The 23,841-nt window shown below is 43.2% G+C and overlaps 1 protein-coding gene across 7 annotated transcripts in view; it reads left to right on the forward strand.

The window, feature by feature from the left end:
- Nucleotides 1–23,841, forward strand: part of FRMD4B (FERM domain containing 4B) — a 131,225-nt gene that overhangs the window by 87,519 nt on the left and 19,865 nt on the right. For all 7 annotated transcript variants that reach the window (XM_082059776.1, XM_082059771.1, XM_082059772.1 and 4 more), the window contains 5 exons: nt 650–672; nt 14,448–14,531; nt 15,762–15,827; nt 16,897–16,954; nt 17,893–17,979. In XM_082059776.1, coding sequence (XP_081915902.1) covers nt 650–672; nt 14,448–14,531; nt 15,762–15,827; nt 16,897–16,954; nt 17,893–17,979 — 318 coding nt within the window. The remainder of the gene's footprint in view (nt 1–649; nt 673–14,447; nt 14,532–15,761; nt 15,828–16,896; nt 16,955–17,892; nt 17,980–23,841) is intronic.

Here is a 23,841-nt window from a genome sequence, read left to right on the forward strand (position 1 = left end):
GTGCCTGTGAATCTTTCAGAGCATGTGTTTTTGGTGCCTTTTTATGTTGAAATATAGATATCACGTCAGTTTTTTTTGTCTTAATCAAGTTTTGTTGTCCTCAGACTTAAACTCTGGTTATTTATCACTTTCTATGATAAAAAAATATTGCCCTTGAAATGTGGGGGTTTTGTTGTTATTGTTTTGTTTGTTTGTTTTTCCAGTTGTATTCTCAGTTCCAAAATGCTGTAGCAAAGCTGCAGTGGCTTGATCTGTCTGAACTGTTTTCATCTTGAGTGAGCACAATTCCTCTCAACTGCTGACCTGCTTGGAAAGCCAACCTTTAGCTGGATGTGGTCAGCCAGAGAGAATTGTATTTCACTTCTTGTACAGTAAAGGTGACATTTGATTTGCAATGTGAAATTCATCCTGGTTTTGCAAGTGGTTTTATTTATGGTGTAGGTGGATAATCTACAGATGGAAACATAAAGGGCGACGTCCTTTTTTTATTTTTAAATAGATTCAGGCAGCCTCTGTACTTTGCTTTCAGTGTAACTGGGGTCAGGATCTGGCCACGGAGCTGTGGGAGTTGGGAAACAAACAATGCTGGGAAAATCGAGGACTTTTGAAGAGATCATGTTTTAATTCTGTCACTCTTTTTCAATTGTAGGAAGCTAAAGGAGACTATTCCAGGTAATAACATTTTTCCTTTCTAGTACCAGTGTTCTTGATGGATGTGTTTTTCTGTGTTGGCATTGTATTGCAAACAATCAAAAATGGGGGTGAAGTCCAGCCGTGAGCAGCGACTGAAGAAAGTGAAATGCGCTGCTGGGCTGGATAAAATCTGAGTCCGTGGGGTGAGTAATGCCCTTTGTGAGCGGGCTCTGAGTCAAAACAGTTTTTCAGGCCATCTTGCTTTGCTCCCCTCCTTGAATGTGGGACACGGAGAAAACTCCCCCTGTTTCTTACGAGAAAAGCCGGTGCTTTGCGCTGCAGCTCGGGTCCATCTGGACGACCTTGCCCACAGCCTGTGCAGCAGCAGCACATGCGGAGAGACGCTGAGCCCGTCAGCTGCCCGTGACCGAGATCAATGAGCCACTTTCTTCTGCAGCTGCCCCACGGGGCCTCCCCGCTCCTGCACTTGGCCGGACAGTTGCGTTTGTAGTTGGTGTGTGACCTGCTTGCTGGGTTTTAGCTGTCTGAAGCTGCAGCAGCAGGCTGGGCTTGCCCTTGGAAATGGCTTTTTGCCATGCACTGGTTATGATAACTGGCCTTGGGGTGTCGTGGGGAGGAGGTGAGGTCGCCCTTGGATCTGTTATAGCTAAGGGAAAAGACCTGTGTTTAGAAACATCTCTCTAAGCAAACAGAAATTTGCAAGGTTGGCTTTGGTCACGTTAATATTTTACTTCTTGCTGAGTTTGTCTATAGGAAGAGAGGTCTGTTTACACTTCAGCTACAACAGCTTTCAAGAACCGTGTTTTTGAAATGCTCAGTGAGAGCTATCTGCTGAAATGCAGGGAGTGAGTTGTCTGACTGCCAGAGCCCGCTGCATGGCAGGCTCTGCTTTTCCTTTAGTGCACAGGTGTCCAATAACTGTCAGTGCTGCTGCCCAAGACCCCTTCTCCACATGTCAGTCCCTTTTTCACTGAAGGACAGGTTCTGTGAAGTCCATCACAACTTGTTTCGCCTTTTTGTTGGTGTGCTCTCACACCTGCAGGGACAAAAAGATGCCCTTGTCACTAAGATTGACTGCTTGGGCTGGCTTTACAGACATTTATGTTCCTATTCATGCTGTAGACCTGCTTTGTGACCCACAGTATATTGCTTATAGCCACAGTGTGCTGCATTATTTTCTACAGAGACCCTGCTTATCTTACCTGCTCTCACAAGGACAACCTAAGACACCCTTAAGCTTAACTTAGTTTAGGCATAGATAACCATTCACTTGACAAGAAGTGACTTGTTAAGCTGTAGCAACTGGTGTTCTTGATTCTCAAGAAAAGGGGTTAAGGTTAAAAGCTACCTTTGTGGTGAAACTTCCCTTATGTGGTTTAAACTTAACACCGTCTCCTTATCATTTGCCATAAATAGGTTTGTACTATTGCTTCACATGCCCAAGAACTGTGTCCGTGGTTATTTTCCATGCCTCCACAAACTTGTTGAAAGGAGTAGATTGCCTGTGGTTACCTTCAAAATTATTTAAAGAAAATCAGAGAGAAGAATACTGTGCTACAAGAGTGATTTCCTTTTCCAAGTGCAACTCTTCCCCTAACAGTTGTATGAAATTAGCTGCAGCAATTGTTTCCTCTGTTAAACAAAACATATGTCTCCATAGCAAATGAGCATGACCAGCTGTCCCAAGCCCAGTGAGTGTACCAGAAGTGAAAGAATTTGATTCTGCATATCACAAGTGGTCGTTTGGACCACCACTGATAAAGCACCAGCTTAATTATGAGCATATCTTAAAGATACTGCAGGACTGGTCTCCCCTGTGATACAAATACATCCTTTCAGTGGTGCTGCTTGGGCAGTGCGGTTGCCTTCATTTGCAGTGTCTTGGGTTTGGCATGTTCATTCTTTGCTGTCGTTTGGCAATTTCACTTTGAATCACTTTCTGGAATGTGGCTCTTGCGCCATTTCTGCTTACGTGAGAACATGCGGGTTAATTTTTTTTTTTTATATAGGATTAGTGCTGTGTGGACTCCCAGTAGATACAAGAATTGCCTGAAGTCCTAGAGATTAGCTTTCTGGAAGTGAAAAATGGGCCAGTCCAGACAACACCGATGATCTCTGGGTGATTTTCCACACATCCTATAGGGAGTTTTTCCGTGGGGATGCGTTCTGCGGTGGGGTCGCTATGCAGCGTTCCTGCTGACTTCAGCTGGGAACAGGCAGATCAGTACCCGGGTCCAAACACTTCAGGCTCCTGTGGCTCTGCAGTAACCCCTTTCCCAATCTGCTGCTCAAATTGTCAGATAACGTCTTGATGGCAGAGAGCAGGAATCTCCTGAGAAACACCCTCCCTTACCCTGTGCTGAGTGGGTGAGCACATTCTTTTGAAATCTGTTTATTTTCAGTGAGCAAACCTGATGTGTGGGCGCTTGGAGAAAGTAAAAACTTTTGATTTCTGCACCACAAAGGTCACTCTGGAGGGACTTTGATACTTTCACACTGTCAGTGCTACCAGGCTGCAGTGTCTTTGGGATTTGGCCCTTGCAGGTGGTTTGCAATAGGACCCCAGTGTCCTGGGCTGGGCTTGTTAGCACAAGGGTATGTGCCTTATCATTTGGATGTAAGATAAACCACCCAAATTCCACTTTGAGAGGACCCTGGCTTTTAAGACTTCTTGATAAAACTTGAGTATGTGCTTCAAAAATCGCACCCACAACATGTCCATCACATCTGTGCCTGATTTGGACAGCTCTGGTTTCTCAAAGGCAATCTGAAATTACTTTGGGCTGCAGGAAGAACAGTTAATGAAGATGAGAGCAGTCCACAATTGATGTAGCTCACCGCACATCTAGTTCCTTTTCCTGTTTCCTGAACTGGTGATCCCAGCCAAGATAATTACCCCGCTGTGTGTGATGAGGACCACGCCATAGGGATGCTCACTGAGCTGTTCTTCCCCTTCCATGGGATGGTGTCAGGGATGCCACGAGCAGAGTGGTGCTTCCCAAGGGTCCTGCAGCTCCCATGTTCCCAGCAAGTCCAGGATGCTGCACTGGGCAGGTTTTGCTCGAGAGGAGGGATGTAACGCTGTGCTTGTGTTCACTTTTCACAACTCATCTATGGTTTCCAGTTGACTGCTTCTTTGTTTAAACTGAATTGCCATCAGTTTTTCTCCAGCTCCTGTAGTAAGAACCTCAAGCAAAGTGTTAGTCATTAATGGTGGTTTTGGAACTCCGTATTGGTTGATTACACTGCTCCACTCTCATATTTGCAAATGAAACAGAAGCAGCTGCAAGCCTAGTTTTACTGAATCTTGTTTTTTAAATTCTGTGCAAGAGTTTTGAAATGATAGTTGGATTCAAGTTGCAGCTTCTGGCATGCTTCAGTTTTGAGGGGAAAAAAATTCATATTTTAGAAATTTTATTTAAATTTTAAAGAAACCTAATGTCTTGGCCGGTAAGCGAAATAATAGATCATTCTGATAATTATTTGTCTTGTGAATGTGCAACATATAGAGTCTTGCCTCCTAGGGAAATAAATGATTTAGCTGTATTTAGTTTACAGGCTAAGCGTCTGCCCTCAAAAATGCTATACAATACTATGTAGTATTATTTTTCTTTGTGGCTTGATGAAACAGTTTGTAGCTGAGATGTCCTAAATGCTGTCCTTCTAGCATTAGAAAAATACTTATTAAAATCAGATTAGCTACAGACACTATAAAAGGAAAGCAACTTTTAAAAAAAGTTTATTTTCTGACTGATAATCTTGGATCATATTTTCCCCAGTAATGTTTCCAGGACTGGAACCCAGCCGTGCTCCCTGAAAGTTAATTAAATTGCTGGAGGAGGGTTCCCATTTTCTTTAAATAGCTGACACATTCAATTTTGATTCTGGCCTGTGGGCTGCAAAGATAACTCCTGACTGGTATAACATAACACAGACAAAATAATGAATTCCTGATAGCTGACATGTGCGAGGCACCAGGGTTTATCATTACATGGGTGATAAATGCAGTTTGTAAAAGGAAAAGGTTTGTGTGAAAGATACCCCTGGAAACTGTGGCTATGGAGTAATTGGTTCAGAAACTCCTGAGTTTAAAAACTTCACTGAGGATAAAAATTACGTTCTTGGTTTAGGTACAGAAAACTGCTATTAACAATTTGCTCCTAATTAGGATTGAGTGCACACTTAGTTTTTTGGGTAGCATTTGTGTGGGAAGATGACAGTTTTGCCAGACAAACTGGAAAATCTCTTGGTAGAAAAGAATGTGGAACTGATTAATGGAGCAGTGTTAGAAAATAGCTGCTTGAGAGAAGTTAATAATTGTCTGATAGCAAAGCACCTGTTCACTGTGCTGCCTAGGCCAAGATTAAAGCAGCTTCAGAAGCAGGACACACCTGAGATTTATTGGAGGCAGCTTGTCCAGCCTGTTTTTGGAAATGTCACCAGGTTCATATGACCAGAACTCCGGTGTGGCTGTGTCCAGGACTGATGTTGGAGCAGAAACACAAATTTGGACCAAATCACCCAGTTTTTCCTACTCCCCCCTCTCAGGTTTGCATTCTGGAGAGGGCTTAAGGTGGGTCCATGTGGCATGAATGGAGTCCACCTCTTGCATGCTGGCCACTAACAGGCTGTGGGGCCAGGCTAAAGCTGACCTAAAGAAAGTCCTGGAATGGGTATGGTATGGGTGTCAGGTCCCCAGTACAAATCTTTTTGCTCCACAGACCTGCTCCTCTTCAGCTGCACTGTTGGAGACCTGTTGTGAACTGTTCGCTTGGAAGCTCTTTTCCAGAGCCATTGGGATTGTGGATGGGTTACAGGGGGACATCTGTGCTGGCCTCACATGAAGGCCAAAGACATGAGCGTAGCCTGGGTGCCTCTTCCAGCCCCTGGGGGTTTCCTTCCATGTGTATCGATGGGTGACACAAAAGGGCTGGTGGATCACCACAGGATTCATGCTCAAGGCATCTGGTGCCTGTCACAGGCAGCACTGTGATTTAGTTTTGGTTTTATTTTTCCATGCAAGGGCACTTTTTAAATGCCCATGCACTGATATGTGCAGAAGCTTTCTCCACCCGGACCCACTGCTCTCCATGGGCCGTGTCCGCCTTGCTGGAAATCAGTGCTCAGCACTGGCATGGGGTTGTGCTCCTTGTGCTCCACTGCTGCTTGTTTGCCCAGTGAGTCATTGTGTATTTTGCCTTTCAGCTGCGACTTTGAACCCTTTTTCTTTAAATACCTTGCGAGGCACTTGTTTGTGAACGGTTAACTCTGTCTTGGTCTAACCCAGCTACGGGCTTTCCTGAGCTCGTTTTTTGGCAGTAACTGATTTGAAACACGATGAGCAAAGATTTATTGACTTTGAACCTGTTTGCTGAGGGTGTTGATTATTTATTTTACTTTATTTGGTAATATCTAATGAACTGAGGTAGTAAATAAACATGTTTAGGGAAAATAATATTTTATATGTATTTCATTCAGTGAAAATGATTTCCCTATTTGACAGGTATCAGATTCCCACTTTCCCAGAAAGCTCACTACTTAGTTGAATTTTATACCCTCTTCAAAGAAAAGCTGGCTGAAAACTGCAGTAGTTTTTCTACAGCAGTGTGCAAGTCTCACTTTTCTTGATAAGTCACTGCAGTTTGTTTTGGGGGTTCTATACCCCAAAATACCGTGAGGAACGGGTAGCTGAGGGAAGGCAGCCTGTGGAGGGGAGCTGGGCAGGGAGTTGCTGAGTATCTCCCTGAGCACTTAAGCAGCAGTTCTGAGATTAAAATGTAGCTCTCTCCTGGTGTTTTATTTTTCAATAAGAAGTAGAAATTCACTGTGTAAACCAGGTGCAATTACAGAAGAAGATGTAGCTAACACTTATGTTTTCTGCTAGATTTCTAACAGCAAGAGGGTTTTTTCCTATTAGTGCTACCTGTAGATTCATACAGCTCAGGGCAGACCAAAACATGCGTTATCGGCAATGATGCAATTCCAATGTTGGTTGGTTTTTGTTTGTTTGGTTTTTTTTGTTTGTTTGGGGTTTTTTTGTTTGTTTGTTTTTACAATCTCCTATTTTAAAGCAGGTCTGCAAGGGCTCCCAGGAAATCTGTGTAGTGTGCTTATTACACAGCAGATGAATTAGGCTGAATTAGGTGAAAGCACTGTGGGTGAAATAAGCAAAGAATTGGAGAGGAAAAGAAAAGAGGGTGTTTTGAGTAATTTAATCATCTGATCTCATGGGGTTTACTACTTGTATACAGCAGTGTAACTTTAATATTTACATATAATTATGGCAATTTGGTAAGAAATGTGCATTTTTGTTTCATATGCATGATATTTGTACAGTTTCCTGAGGGGCAGTGAAGGGATCATAGTGTTTTGTGCTCTTTTCTAAGTGTCCCTCCACAGTCTCCTCTTTTCTCTATTTTCTATCCTTTCTGGCACTTTTAACTCACAGAAGCAATGCTATGGTGGTTACAACCCAGTTGGCTAGGGGAAACACTTTTGTGCGTGCTCAGCATCCAGAGCAGATGAGACATGAGGCAAGTGTTGTGCCAGAAAAAAATTCATCCCCAAAGTTGTTCCCCATGCAAGGGACAAGTTAGACATGTTGCTGTCATAGTTGTTAGGCTTGGGGTAGTATCGTGGCAAAGCTCCACAGCCTTAGGTAAAAAATGCCATTCCCCTTGGGCTTAGAATTTCCTTCAAGTACAGGTGCAGCATTAAATGGCATTGCCTTTTCCAATTGTAAAATTAGATTTTATGGCTTTTGTGTTATAATGTGTTTGCCTCCCTTCTGTTGCATATCTGGAAAACTTCATCAGGCTTGCAGAAAGCTTCTCCGGTCTTGCACCATCAGCTGCAAGCAGGAGTTTGGGCTCTGATCTGACTCAGAATAACATCCTCCCTTTAAAAATAAATTTAAGAGACTTTTTATTATTTTTTTTATGCCTATCCTCCCCACGGTGATTGGGATGTACCACATGGGGTGTATTTTGCACTTTGAGGAAGTGAAACGACAGGTTTTCAGCCTCAGCTTTTTTGCTTTTGCAGATTTGTCAGGTCTTTATCATTATTTGGATACTTTATTTTTCTTGTGGTTCCATGTATCTCTGTATCAGCACAAGGCTGTGATAACAAGCTTTAAACTTTGCTGCTGTACTCAGACATGCTAAAACCCTACAACTAATATGGCTAATCTGACTTCTGTGTGAACAGGAAGAAAGCGTAAATGTTAGAAATAACAGTCTGTTGTTGCAAGGGAAGAGTTTGAGATCCTTCAAGCGTTGTATCAACTATGAATAGTCATCTCTGGGTCTGCAGTAAATCCCCAGGTAAAGCAGAGCTGTTCTGCTTCCCATCTGATCTGACAGAAGCACTGCGAACACGCGCTGTTGAAATGGCTGATCGGCTCTGTAAACATGGATGTCCTGTGCCAGACCCGTGGCACTGTCAGCCATCACCAGTGGTAGGTGTTTTGTTCAAGGACCAAAGGGTTTTATCTTCAAGATATTCATATTTCATATCGAGAGCTGTAAAAGTGCAACTGAGAATTTAAGGCAGGTTCAGGACACAGATTTTCTGTAGCCATGGAAAACTGCTTCCTCAGCACCCCCATTCGTCATCTGCAAAGTAGAAATACAAATGGTGCCTCGTCTGGGAGCAGCTCACGCCGTCATTTGTCTGGTCTCTGTGTCTGTGGATAGAGAGGTACATGCATATAGCTGGTATGAGAAATGTTGCTTTTTCTCAGTGGTGCTCTTGGTCATCATCCAAAAGCCAACGAGCTGGGTCACCAAACCTCCATGAGATCAGTGGGCACTGCTGCTGCTCTTTTAGAGTCAGGCAGGGTTCAGGAAGCAGAAAAATTAGCCTAAAGGAGCAGGGCTGGAGCTGGAAGTCAGGCCTGGGGTCCAGGCTGTGCTAAGTGTGGGGAAGGGCTGCCAGCCCCCAGCCATGCTCTGTGTTTGGTGCAGGTCCCTTTCGAGCTGTGAAACTAAAGCTGTTGTTGCAGCACAGCGTGGGAATCCACAGCACGGCTGCAGCATAGATGTACAACGAGCCTGGCATTGAAAAAGCCATCTGCACCACTTATCGTGTTTCTTTTCATGTACAGGGTTGGAAGGCTCTTAAAAATGCTCCTTCAAATACCTTTCTGAGCAGGCGGTTCCTATCTGGTATTCAAGTGGCAGATTTTGCAGCCCAGCCCTGGGCAAAGCTCCCTGCTGGCTGGTGGGGTAAGGTTTGGCTCTGGCTGTGCTGTGCCAAGGGGAGCCCCTTGTTCATGGCCTTTCCAGATCCTGGTCTTCCTTCAATAGAAAAATAACTTTCTTGAGGGTGCCAGCAGACCATAAACTGAAAGCTTGGGAAATGATGGGGAACGTCTGGCACTTGTCACAAAAGAGGATTTGTCAGAGTGCATTTCAAAATCCTGCTGCCGACATCCTGCTGTTCTGACATACTTGAAAGCTGCTAAATCCATCGCCTCTTCCTGTACCTTCCCTGCTCTGTCTTCCTTCCCTCCTACTCTTTTCTCTTTCACTTTTAACCTCACTAATTTTTTCTCTCCTCTTGCCTTGCTGCTTCCTCCTCACACCTGTTTCTTGTGGTACCTCAAAAGGCAGACCAACCTCCATGGGAGTGTGAGGTTGCCACACTCTACTGTTTTATTTATTTTAAAAGGAAACAAAACCTTCAGAAAAGGCACCTGCTGCTGAAGCAGTTCAGCTGCAGTGTGATGGTCTGTGTTGCTGGCTCTCATCTGTGAATGAGTGGAATGGGAGCACCTTGAAGACCTTGTTGATGCTACCCTAAGTCCAGTCACTTTAGAAAGTCATTTTAGGACCAGCCTGAGGTGTGGGCAGTGACGTGGGATGTTCTTGTACTGTTATAGCATTGCTTGTAATCGTGCAGTAAGGGAATTCAGTGGTTATTCCCAAGAAATAGGATCGTTACTAACATAATCTGAGTAATCTGACGAGCCATCTGAAAATTTAGATTGTTTTTCAAGTATCTAATTGTGTGCTGTTTCTGTTTGGTTTGCTAGCCCTAAATATCTTAAACAGAATAAGAAGAAAAATCCTAATTCAAAGTTTTTGAAGCATCTTCATGATGCAGGGTATACTGTGTTGTCCTTCAGCTGTGAAGCTCTGTGTTTCCTTGTATCTCTCATGTGATTCTCTGAAGCGTGTGCTGATTTTAGGTGTCCATGAAATACCTTTCAGATCAACTCGAGAGGTTGGTCGTTGTTTTCTGAAAACAGGGCCACACTAAATTCTACCAGTGATGTGCCTGAAATTAATTTCAAGATTTAACCGATTATAAAATGGTGACATTCAGAAATACCCAGGAGTTGACCTATTCTAATGATCATATAGCAACATAAGAGTAAGTATTTATGAGAGGTTAAGTGGCTTTGAGAATAGAGGATAATCTGTACACAATGGACTTTCCCTACTGATAAATTCCTGCCTTTATAAAATGTTATCAGGACAATTCAGCAGAGGCAGACACACCTACCATCACTTCAGTCAGTTAAAAGTTGTCTGAAGTCAGCATCCTTATCAAGTTGTTAATATTTACAAAGATGATGTGGACTGATAAGCCTTTGTGTTGTAGTCCAATATATTGCTTTTGCTGCTCTGGGTGCGTTTATTGCTTTTCACATTTTATGCTAATCTCACTAACCACATTTTATTACATCTAAGCTCTTCCATGCATTAGCCACAGGCTAATTTCCTGGGTGCAGGGAGAAGCCTGGGCAGCCATTGACAAATGGTCCTAATTAGCACATTAGAGTAAATCTTTACCTAGCAGGGGGTGTTGTATCACTTGATTACAAGCTGTGAAGATGCACTTTTTGCAAACATAAATATGTAAGTCTCTTGTAATTTTCAGTACTGTGCTTTAGACAAAGCATGGCACAATAGTCTGGTTTGGTTCCTTCACAGACTTCTGGTGGGGTTTTAGCAAGATGCCTATAATTTCACTGAAATGTCAGTGGGTTGTCGGAAGCATGTGAAATTGGGCCTGGTTTGCTGCTACAGATAGTGTGAATGTGGGAATGCCTACTCATATTATGGTATGTGTTTAAGTATTGCTGTGGGTTATTTTGGAGACATGCTGCCCTTCCATCTTCACAGAGCTGGCACTGGTGAGTGAGGAATGTTCATGGGGACAGCATCTTGCCCAATGTTCACATTGGGACAGTAAATTAAATATGGACAGTACCAAGAATACGAGCTGGAGTTTGGCGTAAGGAGGGTCTGCTGTAGATTTGAATTTATGTTCCTCAGATCAATCCAAGTTCTGCTCAATATCTGTCAGAGAGAAAACTCCCTGTTTAGAGGGTGGAATGGGAAGGAAAGTGTCTGTCTGGTTTTCTTTTGTTCCACTATGGAGAAGAATTATACTTCAGATGAGAATTTCCTATACTCTCCTCCTGGGGAATAAACAAACGCTTTGCCAAAAATGTTCCGTCCTATTTACTCTGGGCAGCTTAAGTTTATGTATTGACTTTTTTCCAAGAAACACCAATCAAGAAGCCCCCTCCATAGCAGAGGTCAGATTAAATGCAAGTGGGCCTCTCCATCCCGACAGCCGAGTCCTCCTGCCCTGACGAGAACCACCCATGGACACGCCAGATACAACACTGGTGTGTTTGGCTGGTAGATAGCGTAGACGGTTGGACATCTGGAGCCAGCGGTGTCTGCCCTGTGAATTCTGTATTGTCTTGTGGCCGTTGTGAAACCAAACAGGAACAGGTAATAATTCAAACCGTCACTCCTGCTATCTGGAGTTGTCACCTCTAGAGAACGGCTGGGTCTTGGAGGGCTTGGGAAAGTGATCCTGAAGGTCAAGGGGAGATGTGCTTGGGCTACTCAGTGCAGATGAAGTGATAATGAACTCTGTGGAAGGCGGGGGAGGACCATTTGAGGCTTTTATTATCCCTGGAGCTGTGAATCACCCCAAATGCTAATCCTCGGGCACGCAGTCAGCAGAACAGGGCTGTTGTGTGCCAGCCTGTGCTGTCTGAAGGCATCCAGCACGCAAGGAGCTGTGCCCTGTTTCTCCCAAGTCTTTTACATTTTTCTAGGGTTGTTTCCTGCTTTATCTTACAATTATGCAGGGAATAAATAAAATCCTTATGTGTCTTGTCAGAGACTTTCAGGCCTTACAAGTCCATTTTTATGGACTTCCTCTAGCTGCAGGCAGACAGGACAGTGTGTCTGAACCTCAGGATAAGGTTGTGTCCCTTCAGGAAGACAAGTCCCAAGGGCCAACTTTGCCTTGTAAAATAAGTGTATTCTCTGCTATTGTGGGAAGTTGGGTGCATTTGTAGGTTGGCGGAACAACGGAGGAGGAAGGTCCAGTTCTGCTCTAAGTTGTCACAGCGCTATGGATTATGCCTGCTAATGAGCCTGTGGTCTTGAGTCAGTGCTGGAGGAACGTGCCCTGAGTCATGGCACAGACATGATTGCAGCCCTTTGGTCACTATATGTCCCAGCTCAGAGCCCACAGACCTTGTCAGGCAGTGGGTGTGCTGGCTGGCTAGTGCTTGGCTTAAACTCAGTGGCAAACATTTCCATCTTGATGAGTTGCTACTCATCAATCAAGCTTAACTAGCATCTACATTTTGTCATTTGATGAGGATGAAGCAAGTTGCTACTCAACCAGGTCCAGAGGAAAGGGGCCCAAAAACCAAACAGGAAGGTGAGTAGCCCCACTGGAGGCCACAGATTGGACAAAAGGTGGCATTTCAGAGCATGGTAGGATGCAGCTGCCAGGGTTTGTGGCATTTCTGCAGAGGTTCAGTGACGGGGAGGCTACTGGCCCTGTAATGGTTGGCAGAGTAGAGTTTGGGACTTCTCCAGCTGACTGTGTTGGTGGCAGTTGGGGGTCACCTGTCCCAGCTGCCTCAGGAGGTCAGCTCTCACCTCCTGGCTTCAGCCCTTGCTTGGGCATTTTGTTGTTTGCTGGCAATGAGGTTGCTAAATAAGTGTTTAGTGACTAGCCATTAAACCTCTGATTGTGAATATTGTGGGTTGAGAATATATATTTAGAGGAACATCCCTTTTGTTTGGTAAAAAGGAGGTATTTTGTTACTGCTTCCTTCCAAAACCTCTCCTACCTCACTGCATTTCCCTGCCAACCCTGACTGCTACAGCTGACATTGCAGTTATGTGTCAGGCTTAAAAATTTGAGGAAATTTGTTTGTTTGTTTATTTTTTTGCTCTGGATTCTGAGGCCTCAGGAGGGTGTGCTCTATCTGCATTTTTATGTATCCCTACAAAACCTTGGTAGTTTACCTTCTCGCTGCAAGCTGGGATGTCCTGCAGCCTTTTGATCCCATCAAAATGGGCTTTCAAGGGGTGAATAAAATTCCCTCAGCTTTTGTGAACACTGGCTGTATTTGAGCACTGGGAGGAGAGATCCTGATTTTTCTGCCTAGCTGTCCCCCTTTGTGGCACTTGGGTGCTGGCCAGCTTGCAAAGAAAAGTGCATATTCCTGCACTGAAGAGCGCTGGCCCGGCAAAGCTCAGCAACAACAGCTCCTCGGTGCTAATTGACCCCCTTCTTGGCAACTTCATCAAAGACGCTGAAGAATAAATAGGCCGTTGATTGAACCGGTTCCTCGTCCCCAGAGGTGGTCTCTCTTAGTCAGGGTTGAGGCACATTGTCAAAGCCAGGGAAGAAGCTTGCAGAGCGATTAGCCTGTGCTCGCCGAGAACAAAAAGCTTTAATTTACTGCACCTTCCATGTGACATCTGCCATGTGAGATGGAAGCGTGGTAGGGGTTTGCTGCCTCCTCCGTCTCTGGAGGTCTATACCTGGTACCCATGGAGCAGATTTCTGTTCTCTGGTCCACTCTACTGATGCACAGGGTGCTCGTGTTGGGGGTGAGGGAGCTTGTAGCTCAGATCAAATCTCATGGAATCTAATGAAAACAGAGGTCAGAAGGAGGAAAGCCTGGATGCAGAAATCAAGGCGGATGCTGATGGACGTGACTGATGCATTCCTTGCATAGGAAAGTCATGTTCTTGCTTGTTGGCGCTGCTGCGAAGGCACGCAGAAATCCTGCAGAAATGAGGCGTGCAAGTTTCAGCTGATTTATTCTTCGATGCTCCATTAATTAAATCTTAACCATTTTACTGATGCCTGTAAATAGGTTTTTGAATATTCTACTGGGGTTTTTCATGACAAATTGCAGTCACGTACTTCAGCCCCCTTTATTTTGTTCCAGACTGGGCCTGGAGTCCAAAATAATTGAACTTTCTGTAGAATGAGCAGTCCAGGAAACCTCTTAAGTGAAAATATTCTGAAGTGTATGAACTGAAACCCTTTGTTTTGAGTCAGATCAGTGTTGAACTCTGAGATTTGACAAACAGCATGCTGCTTTGTGAAATATATTGTCCAGAGGTAGGATTTTAGCTAAAGACAGAGCAAAAATTAGTGCTACAAGCCTTGCTTTTGAGCACAGGCTTTTCTTCTGCAGCTGTTGAGGGCTCATTCTGCACTCAGCAAATAGAATGAGTGTGTGCAAAGTAAATACCAATACGGTGCTTCTGCCATGGTGGCCCGAGAATCACGTGTCTGTATAATGAGTTACAACAGGACTCTGCATGACACCATATACATCACTGTCATGTGAGAGGGCCTATAGAGTTACATTGCTATGAGAGCCTGATACGGGGCAATGCGCCATGTTCTTGGGTAGCAAATACAGCACCTTCCTCCTGTTGAGGCTAATGATTGCATCTATGATTCACTAGCAGTGACTCTGTGTGTTTTTTGTTTTTTAGTGATGAAAACACTAGGAAAGACTTGAAGACGCTGCCTGTCTTTCCTACCAAGACACTGCAGGAGCATCCATCACTTGCTTACTGGTGAGCTGTTTAATTTAAACTGTAAATTGCTATGAGTAGTAATGACAAGATCATTTTTAAACAGTTTTGCAAACTCTTTTAAAAGTTTTCAACCTGCATGACGTAGGACCTGGAGTTAATTGCTTGTGTTCAAGCATTTCCAGTTTTTAGAAGGTTATAAATTACACAAGATTGGATGCAAATCCCTCATTGAAAGTTCACTCTAATTAAATGACTGAATCAGAAACTGCTAGATCGGAATACATGGGGACCATGGGTTAGAAAGAGATGAATTCTGAACTCCAGCCAAGCCTGGGTTTGCAAAGAGCACTTTGCTCTTCAGCTGTCACCCAGTACAGCCTCTGTGGTGGGTTGACCTTAACTGGGTCAGCTGGGCCAGATGCCCACCCAGCTGCTCCCCTCAACAGGACATGGGGAGAAAATAAGCTAGAAACAGAAAAGCGGGTCCAGTTTTGTGGCTTGGATCTGCTGTAAAGGAACACAGCGTTTGGAATGAATCAATGACATTGTTTCCTTGGAATGCCCTTTGTGCAAGTTTGACTCCCTCGCTTGTGTGTTTGTGGTGGGGTTTACGTTTGTTTTTTGGTGATGGTGGTTTATTGTGTATGTATCTGATGGATTTTCAAGTGTACCAGTACTTGCTTATGATCTGTGCTTTTTTGTTTTCATTTTCAGAATGAATACTGCTGGGCTTTTCTTTGCTTTGAAGTGTTTGACACTTAAATGCATATTTTATTTCTCATTCCACTAAAACAAAATGTTGAAGTATATAACAGGAAAAATGCAAAAAGGTCATTGCTGACAGATATATATATATTTCACCTGTGAAATGTCAGAGGAAAACTATACTGGAATGAAAACATTTCTGGTTTAAATTCTTCTGTCTTATGTATGGACCATTAACCATCCTTTGAAGATTTGGTCCTTTAGAATGTGAAAATGAATTTATACAATTAGTACTGTAATTCTGCAACGGAGCAGGCTGATCTGAAACAATTTGTTAACTAGTCTGGAACGCAGCATGCAACGATGGGAATCAGTAGGGCATCTCCATGCTGCTCAGTGAAGGGTGGGGGAGAAATCAGTAAGAAACAGAATATAAACCAGAGCAAGAATTGTACAGAGGGACATATCTCTGCATGCTGAGCAGGCATCTGAATCTTGACAGATGCTGTCACATGTGAAAAAAGTCACTGAGCCTCTAAGTTGGGTTTTGTGCTTGTTTTGCAGTGAGGACAGAGTAATTGAGCATTATACACAAATAAAAGGTCTGACCAGAGGACAAGCCATTGTTCAGTGAGTATGACACTTGTTAATTTGTGAAGATTTTATTTTTACTTTTGTTGTTGTTGAGAAGTAGAAATGCAGGCTGGTTTGTTTGGTCATTACAGCTTGCAAGCTTTACCATTTGAATCTGTCAGATTTTTTTTTGAGTTATATTTCAAAGTTAACTTATTCAAAGTTTCAGATTTCACACACTTTCGGTTGAGGTTGTGTGTCCTCATTTAGATACCTCAAATATAAAATAAATTATTTGGGCCTTACTTTATTGGAAGACTCTTCTCCATACCCTGCTTGCTATCAATTAGTTTTCACACCAAACCTTAGGTCCTGTAAAAAAAAAAAAAAAAAAAAAAAAAAAGAGAGAAAACAAATGCATGTTCTTTTGAAAGCCAAATTCTGTACATCTCAAGAAGCAAGGTCTTCCAATATGTAACAGAGCCTGTGGAATTTTATTTTTAATTTACCTTTAATATTACCGTACTTCCTGCAGACAAACTCAGTGTGATGTGTTACGAACCAAGAAGTTTGAGAAGAATACCGTGGTTGCACAATGCAGGCAACTTGTAGTTTTTCTCATGTACCTTGAAGCTGTAACTCTGTCTCAATAATTCAGGAGCTCCTTTCAATAGGAACGAGGGAAAGAATTGTCCAGTGGTTGTCTGAACTGCTTCATGAAACAGTTGTACAACTGCATGAACACTTTAATTTGGAGCCTATCCATCCTAACCAAAGCACCCATAGTGCAATGATCATAGGCAGGTCTTTACTGCCAACATTTTCCAAAAAGTTCACACGTTCAGTTGAAAATTCTTACTTTCAGCTCGCCGACCTTCTGATAAGAGATTGAATATTGCATTATATGAGAATTTTTCCATTAGCTTTAGCTGGACCAAAATAGCACATCTTTCCCTGAGCCAGGATGCTAAGGTTTTTTCTCAAAATGTGGGCCTTCAGTTATTAAGACCTTCAAAATATGCAAGTGATAAATGACATGTCCTGCATATATGTGTGAAAAAAATATGTTAATAGATATTATTCCCTCCAGAGAAAATTAGCTGATATGCTATAAATCTGTCTACAGGTACATGAAAGTGGTGGAAGCTTTGCCAACATATGGAGTTCATTACTATGGAGTAAAGGTTAGTAAATGCTCATAGATAATGTGATTGCTTAGATTCTTACATGTGATTACATTCCTATAGGAGTAGTTTGATGGTTCAGTACTCTTCTATCAGAATTACCCCCCCCATTTTTCAGCCTCTATAATTTTTCCCCCTTCAATATTCTTTAAAAATTGTTTCCGGAGAGCAGCAAAGCATTATGCCCTACAGAAGACTGAAAGGAGTCTTTCTGAAACCTTCTATAATCCTATCAGAAGCTAAATTTGTATCAGCTTAATTAAACTGGATATCACTTGTAGATCTGAAGCAGTTAATAGCTTCCTCAGAGACATTTCTAATCAAGATTAGAGAAAAGAATACAATGTAGAAAAGAGTACTTCTAAGTGGCAGGTGATTAGTGAGTGTGCACTTGGAGTGGGAAAGTGCTGAGAAATATTTTTGGAGTGATGGAAAAACACCATTTATTCCCATTTGTAGAGCAGAGCCTGGGCCAAAGTGTTTTGTGCAGAAGAGCTCAGCAGAGATGATCTCTCCTTACTTTGAGTCATGGCCAAGACTGTGGTACCTGAGAAGCTGATGTTTTGTGCTGTTCTCTCTTCCTGCAGCTGTCTGTGCCTGCATTTAGTGGGTACAGTCATTGGCCGCAGGTTTTTCTGTCCCACATCCTCCTCCCCTCACAGCCACTCCTGCAACAAGTGACACCCCCTTGTTTCAGCAGCACCGTCGCTTTTTTGTCCACTCCGCACAACCATCACATAGGTTCTTCCCTCTGGCTGAGAAGGCAGGGGGAGAACGTTTCAACATTCACCCCGGCAATCCACTTCACGTCAATTTGTTTGCAAAAAATGTCCTTGTTCTGTACCTACCCGTGCTTGTCACAGAATGAAATGGGCTGTAATCTTGGAATTGCTTAATCCTTAAGTAGCTGTTTGTTCACGTAGATATCTATTTTTCAGGATAAACAAGGAATCCCGTGGTGGCTTGGAATAAGTTACAAAGGAATAGGCCAGTACGACTTACAAGACAAAGTTAAGCCCAGAAAAGTAAGTTTTTTGCATCTGATTTTTTTTTAAGGGGGAGGCAGGTGGTGTTGTGTGTCATAATATACTTTTTTTTTTTTAAGCCGTTGCATATGAGGCTAGTGAGCAAAAGAGAAGGGGTTGGAGGGAGAAGGGAAATTCTGCTGGCACTGAGGCAGTAAAACTCTCATGTGGATGGTGAGAACTCCCTTTGGGAGCTCTGGCTCATGTGTTGTCTTGAATTTGGTGGTCTCAGGACAGTCTGGACAGGAATTTTGGCAGCCTCCAGGGATACCTACAGAAATATGAAGCAAGTGGGTTTCTGCATGTCATGGACTACAAGCCTTGGTACTCAAACAATGTTTTCACTTGACGTTTGTAGATGTTTTTGGTGTGTGAAGTGATAAAAGGCTCCACTGATATCCTTGTAATATGAAGGGAACTGTGTGAAACTGCAGACCTGTTTAGACAACTATATGTTTTCATGATGTGACGAATTATAAGGGAGGATTGGGAGTGAATGCCAAATACTGGAGGTACTTCTGCTCTTTTTGCACCTCCCTGCTCCCCAGTGTGTCTTCTGCAGAGTCAACTCTGCCAACAAACCTCCTTTGTTGTTCAGACAGGGCAGAGGGTCCCATGTTGTACTGCTGGCTCTGTCAAAGCCCCCGTCAGCCCAGGTCTGAGCCCTGATGGTCTTTGAAGAGTTATTTAACCTGCTTGGTCAGGGGGAAGAGCCAGGACTGCATGTGCAGGGTTGAGTGTGTGGTTTCTTTCTGGTCTTGCCTTTGTTGGAACATCTAAGCAGGGAGGAGATGGAGACCTGGAGCTTTGCTGTTCTCCTTCCCCAGGAATGATCTGGGCAGGAGTTCACATGAAGTATGTGCTGCTTGCCAGGGAATTTTACGTTTGCAAAATTATATTGTTTAGTGTATTTGTGCCAAAAAACACAGCTTATCAAAACTTCCTTGTTAAGAGTAATTCCCCTTCAAGCTCCTAACTTGATCTCTTTTTCCAGAGCAGGCTATTACTTGGTTCCTTTTGGTATATTTATATATCTGTGTCTCCCAGGTTGAACTCTTAGATCCTTCATTTGCTTTGTTTAGTAAAGCACTTAGTTTAGCCCCAGATCTCTCTTACCATGAATGTTCTAAATGGCAGTGATACAAGAGGAACCCTAGAAGATCAAGTCAATATTAATGCAGCCATTGATCATCAAAGGAGAGCATCAAGGAGCTCTTCTTGCTCTTGAGCACTTCCGAGTTTTTAGGCAACGTCTACAAGATTTTTCTGGTCAGGTCAAACATGGATCACTTTCTAGCCAAGATGTCCCGCTGTGACCAGCTATGCTCTCCAAGAAAATGTAGCCTGCCTGGCTAGAAGCATTGCTTTGCCAAGCAGTTTTTGTGCTTGTGGGATTTCAGTTTCCGACATCAACCAGGCAGATATTTTAAGGTCAGCAGGGTCCAGATACCAAGCCACACCCTGCTACAGTTAGTTACAAGGTGTTGCCTTTGAACACAGCAGGAGTTGTGTTTAAGAAAAATAAAATAAAAACCAAAGGTCACCTCTACAGTGGAAGTGTTACAATGGAAATGATAACAGTTGTCTGCTTTACTGTAATTATACAACAGAGGTTAGAGATTAAAAGGGAAGGTGGGAGAGAAGAGCCTGAATGCGGATATTGGAATGCCAATAAGCTGTTTGAAAATGTGGGGATGGATATGGCTATAGTATTCGTATGGATTTGTGTCCCCTGTTGTTAGGAGGGGACAAAAACTACATAAGCCACAGCTTGTCCTGATTCATGACTACTTTTAACATATGGCTAAATGTGCAGTTGCTTTACACGAAAGGTGTTTCAAGGTTTGAAATACGAAGTGCAATTCTGATGAGATCTGTGGAAGTAACTGGTATCAGATTGCTTTTGGGAGGAGGGGGAGCAGATGCTGGGTCTAGAGAGGCACATCCAGACTTGGTTTGGGAGTTAAAATATTGACACACTGCTGTTTATTTCAGTGTAGCTATGGTGATGCTGCCTGTGATGTGGCAGGCAGAAGTTTCATTTTACTCAGTATTGTTGTTTTGTTCATATTTATTAATGTATCAGAACATATTTCAGAGGGAGAAGAGTCTGTATAGGTTGCCTGAATCTCCAAGGAGTCTGCAAACACAATCCTTTCTGAAGCAGCCCATGAGAGAGGGGAGTAGGCATGTAAACTATGCCTGGCTTCTAGAGCAGAGGTGCTAGATTTGCTGCATTTAGCAGAATTTTCTTGTTTTACTTTTTGGGATGAAGACAAACTCGCTACTGCCATGCACTGATGTTATCCTGCTGTTTGTACTGAGGATCAAAAGTGCTGTTGTGTTTATCCCTGGTCATCTGGGAAAGAGCATCCTTATGGTGCTCCACTTCTTCAGTTAGTTATGTTTAAATATACATGTAGCTGATTAAATCTGGGAAAGGATGAGTCCAAACATATTGAAGACTAAGGTGGCTTTTCCTAATTTTAAGGATACAACTAATCTCTCTAGCTGTGCAAATCTCTCTGATAGTGGCTGCAGTGGGAAATCTGCTGAGTTTCAGGTAGGAGCCTTTGAACAGGAGTTGGTGCCTGTGCTCCAGCTGAATTCACACCAGGGGGTTTTATTCTGCTACCTGTGTCTTTTCTGCAGTGCTAATGGCTGTTGTCACACATAGCTGTATTTGTTTAATGCATTCGTTATAGGCATCTGGCAAGAGACAAGTCCATATTTAGAATGGAATTAAAAAAAATAATAAAAGTATATACAATTAACTACACTATTAATGAACTGTCAATGAAATACCACGAAATATAACCACCCTCCTCAAAAAGTGAAATCTTATCCAAGTAGGTCCTTAGGCAAAGAGACCTAAAAATGGGCCTTGGAGCACAGTGGTTATCCCAAGATTTTGTGGTTGGATCAACACTGTTGTGTGAAGTCAAAGGTTGAGAACTCTTCACAGGAAACAACTTGCAAGATAGATTTGGATGAAGCAATCTCCAGATCCGTATCGCCCAGCCTTGCCAATGCTTGCGCATGCACCGTCAGTCATCCGTCAGGGAAACGTGTGTAACTCAGGGCTGGACCAGGAGAACCTGCTGTGTTTGTCATGTGTGTAAAGCTGGCTGGGTAGGTTTGAGTCCAGCTATTAATATTTTGCTGGTTGACCTGAGATTGTTTTGAGAAAAGAGTTTTGTTGCTGTAAGTCACTCCTGAAAGCTTATATTGCTTTGGAAGCAGTTTCTAGTGAAGCGATCCCATGTTTTACCCCTTGCTTGGGACTGTGAGCTGATGGGAGCCAAGGAGAGCATTGCATTCCAATGTTGTGATAAACTGAAAGTGGAGTATTATTGGTTTGTATCATTTATGAAAATTGTCTCTTTTTTTGTGGATAGAAGCAGTGGCTTCACACTGACTGGAGGTTACACTTGGCTGAGTTGATGATAATCCTGAAGTCTCACACAGCCTAAAAAGACTGGGTTTGGCAACCCTTGTTCAGATTTCAACTCAGACCTGGGATTAACTCCACAGTCCTGCTGCTTTGCAAACATATTCTCCCTTCAGCTGCAGTTAATACCGAGAGGTGCCTCCTGCTTGCTATGGGGTGGCATGCCAAGATCCTGTCCCCAGTCTCTGAATCAATTAGGAAAAGCATAAAACAGGTCCCAGGACTTCGTATGCCTTTTCAAAACAGAATAGATCTCCCTTTTATCTCTAGCCCTGTTCTTCCCACTGGTGAGATAAACAATGCATTGTCTTGTTTATGGAGCGTGTATTACGGTATGGATTGAGTTTATTCTGCGTTCAGCCAATATGTGGTGATCCTCTGGGGAACAGGAATCTGAGAAGGCAGCTTGCTGGCTTTTTGACTTGTTCTCCCACTTCATTGTGTTTCTGTGGGCGACTCCCTGGTGATAAATGAACTATAATGTCTGAAGAGAAGTACTAATCTTGAGATGGTATTGTTTCAAATCTGCAAGAATTGTGATTCTAATGCTGGTTGTCTCGAACACATTGTGTTCTCAGAAGTGTTTTTGTTAAGCGTATGCAAGTTTTGAAATGGGTAATATTTATGATATTTTTCTTTTGATTCGATATATACGAAGAGCTGATGCTGAAAGTTTTCCATTGCAGTACAATAACTGAATGTAAATTTGCTGTCCTGCTTTGCTGAATGGTTCAGAACACAATGGCATGCATACAGGCTTCTCAGCAGGCAGATCTAATTAGGCAGAGATTTCTTTTACGGTGTTTATTTCTCACCAAGTAGAAGCTGTTGATTTAGACATAAGATATCAAGCTTGCATAATTATTTAAAATAAACACAGAGCTGTTATGAGACTGCTCTGAAATTCACTTCCTTCCAGATATGTGGAAAGTTGCTTGAGTGTCACCTGCCCCAAAACATGCATTTTGGGACAGCTTGGTGCCGAGACATCTCTGATTCTTGTTAATGCTGATGCTAGTGAGAACTGAGCAAGGACGGATCATAATGCATTAGGAAAAAATGTGACTGAAGACATTTTTAGAGGACTGGCTTAATATGCAAGAGATGAAGGATGCCTCCAGGTGAGCTCTACCAATTTATGCTGGCACAGGTGGGAGCCATCTGCCTTCCTCTCTCAGAAGTTGCTCTAGGTGGGGCAGTTTGGCCCTCCTGCTGTATCCTCAAATACTTCCCTCCAAGGCCAGGCACAGCAATTTAAAACAAAGATTTTGGTTGAAGGTAGCGTGCCAGGCAGCAAACTGCAGCAGAGGGGCTGAAACACAGCCCTTCTTCCAGCACTGCCAGGAGGGTGGTAATTTCCTTCACTGAAGTGGGGTGCGTTCCTGTAGGCAGAAATCTTTAATGTTTCCTTGGTCTGAATTGCCAGATTTGTCTGGAGATTGCCTTTCTCAGCCACTTCTGAGATGCTGGTTGCTGAACCTCCTTGCAGGCACCACACATACCACAAGGTGCTTTCAAAGTGCTTCCCAAGGGAAGAGCTGCTGCAAATGCTGCAGCATGGTTTGCACTTGCATGCTGACCTTATCTAGTGATTCCTTGGGTGGAAAATGGGTAATTTAGCTCTTGGCTGGAATTTGCCATCAACCTTGGGTTGGTGCAGCGTGACACGTGCTGTGCCTGGGGCTGGTGCACCAGCGCTTGGCTGCACAACCCTGCAACCAGCTTCTGTCCAGACTTAGACCCCATTCGAAAAAAAAGTGAACAAATATATTTTTTTTAAAAACAAAATGCATTGGGCTGATAGAAATATTAAGCATAGGGCCCCTGAGAAGCTCTTTCACAAGTTTCTCAAGCTCTGCCAGCTCCTGCCTCTGATCCTGATGGGGCCGTTTTTCTGAGCCAGCGAGCTGAGCTGCTGCTGTCAGGCCCAGACAAACTCGCATTTTATTCAAAACTGGATGCAAGATTGGCCAGGTAAAAAAACGGCCGATTCTTTTATGAAGGTGTCTCACTACTTAAGCAGTCTGTGTCTGCTTTGTGTCTCATTAGACTACAATTTACAGCTCTTTTTGTATGGGAAAAGAGGGTTAGAACGGCGATATCTTTTTGTTCGGTTTTCTGTAGTATCTCAAAGGGAATCACAGTAAATATGCAGGAAACTTAAACTCATGGTCTGGCAGAAGTAGTAGCTGGCTACTAGAAGTCTGGCTGGTGCACAGAAGTGCCTGAGTAATGAGGTGTGATCAGAGAGCTTTGCACCTCCACCTTCTCCACAAAAACCCAGAGAACAAACCTTGACCAGACCACATTCTGCCTGGAGAGTCAGACATGCTCAATAGGAGTGGAATTTTCCTGAGCCTTTAAGGATCTGGCAATCTAAATGGATGGGAAGACTATTAAGAAAACATTAA

This window comes from Streptopelia decaocto (genome assembly GCF_964273445.1).
Source record: "Streptopelia decaocto genome assembly, chromosome: 8".
NCBI classification, from domain to species: Eukaryota; Metazoa; Chordata; class Aves; order Columbiformes; family Columbidae; genus Streptopelia; species Streptopelia decaocto.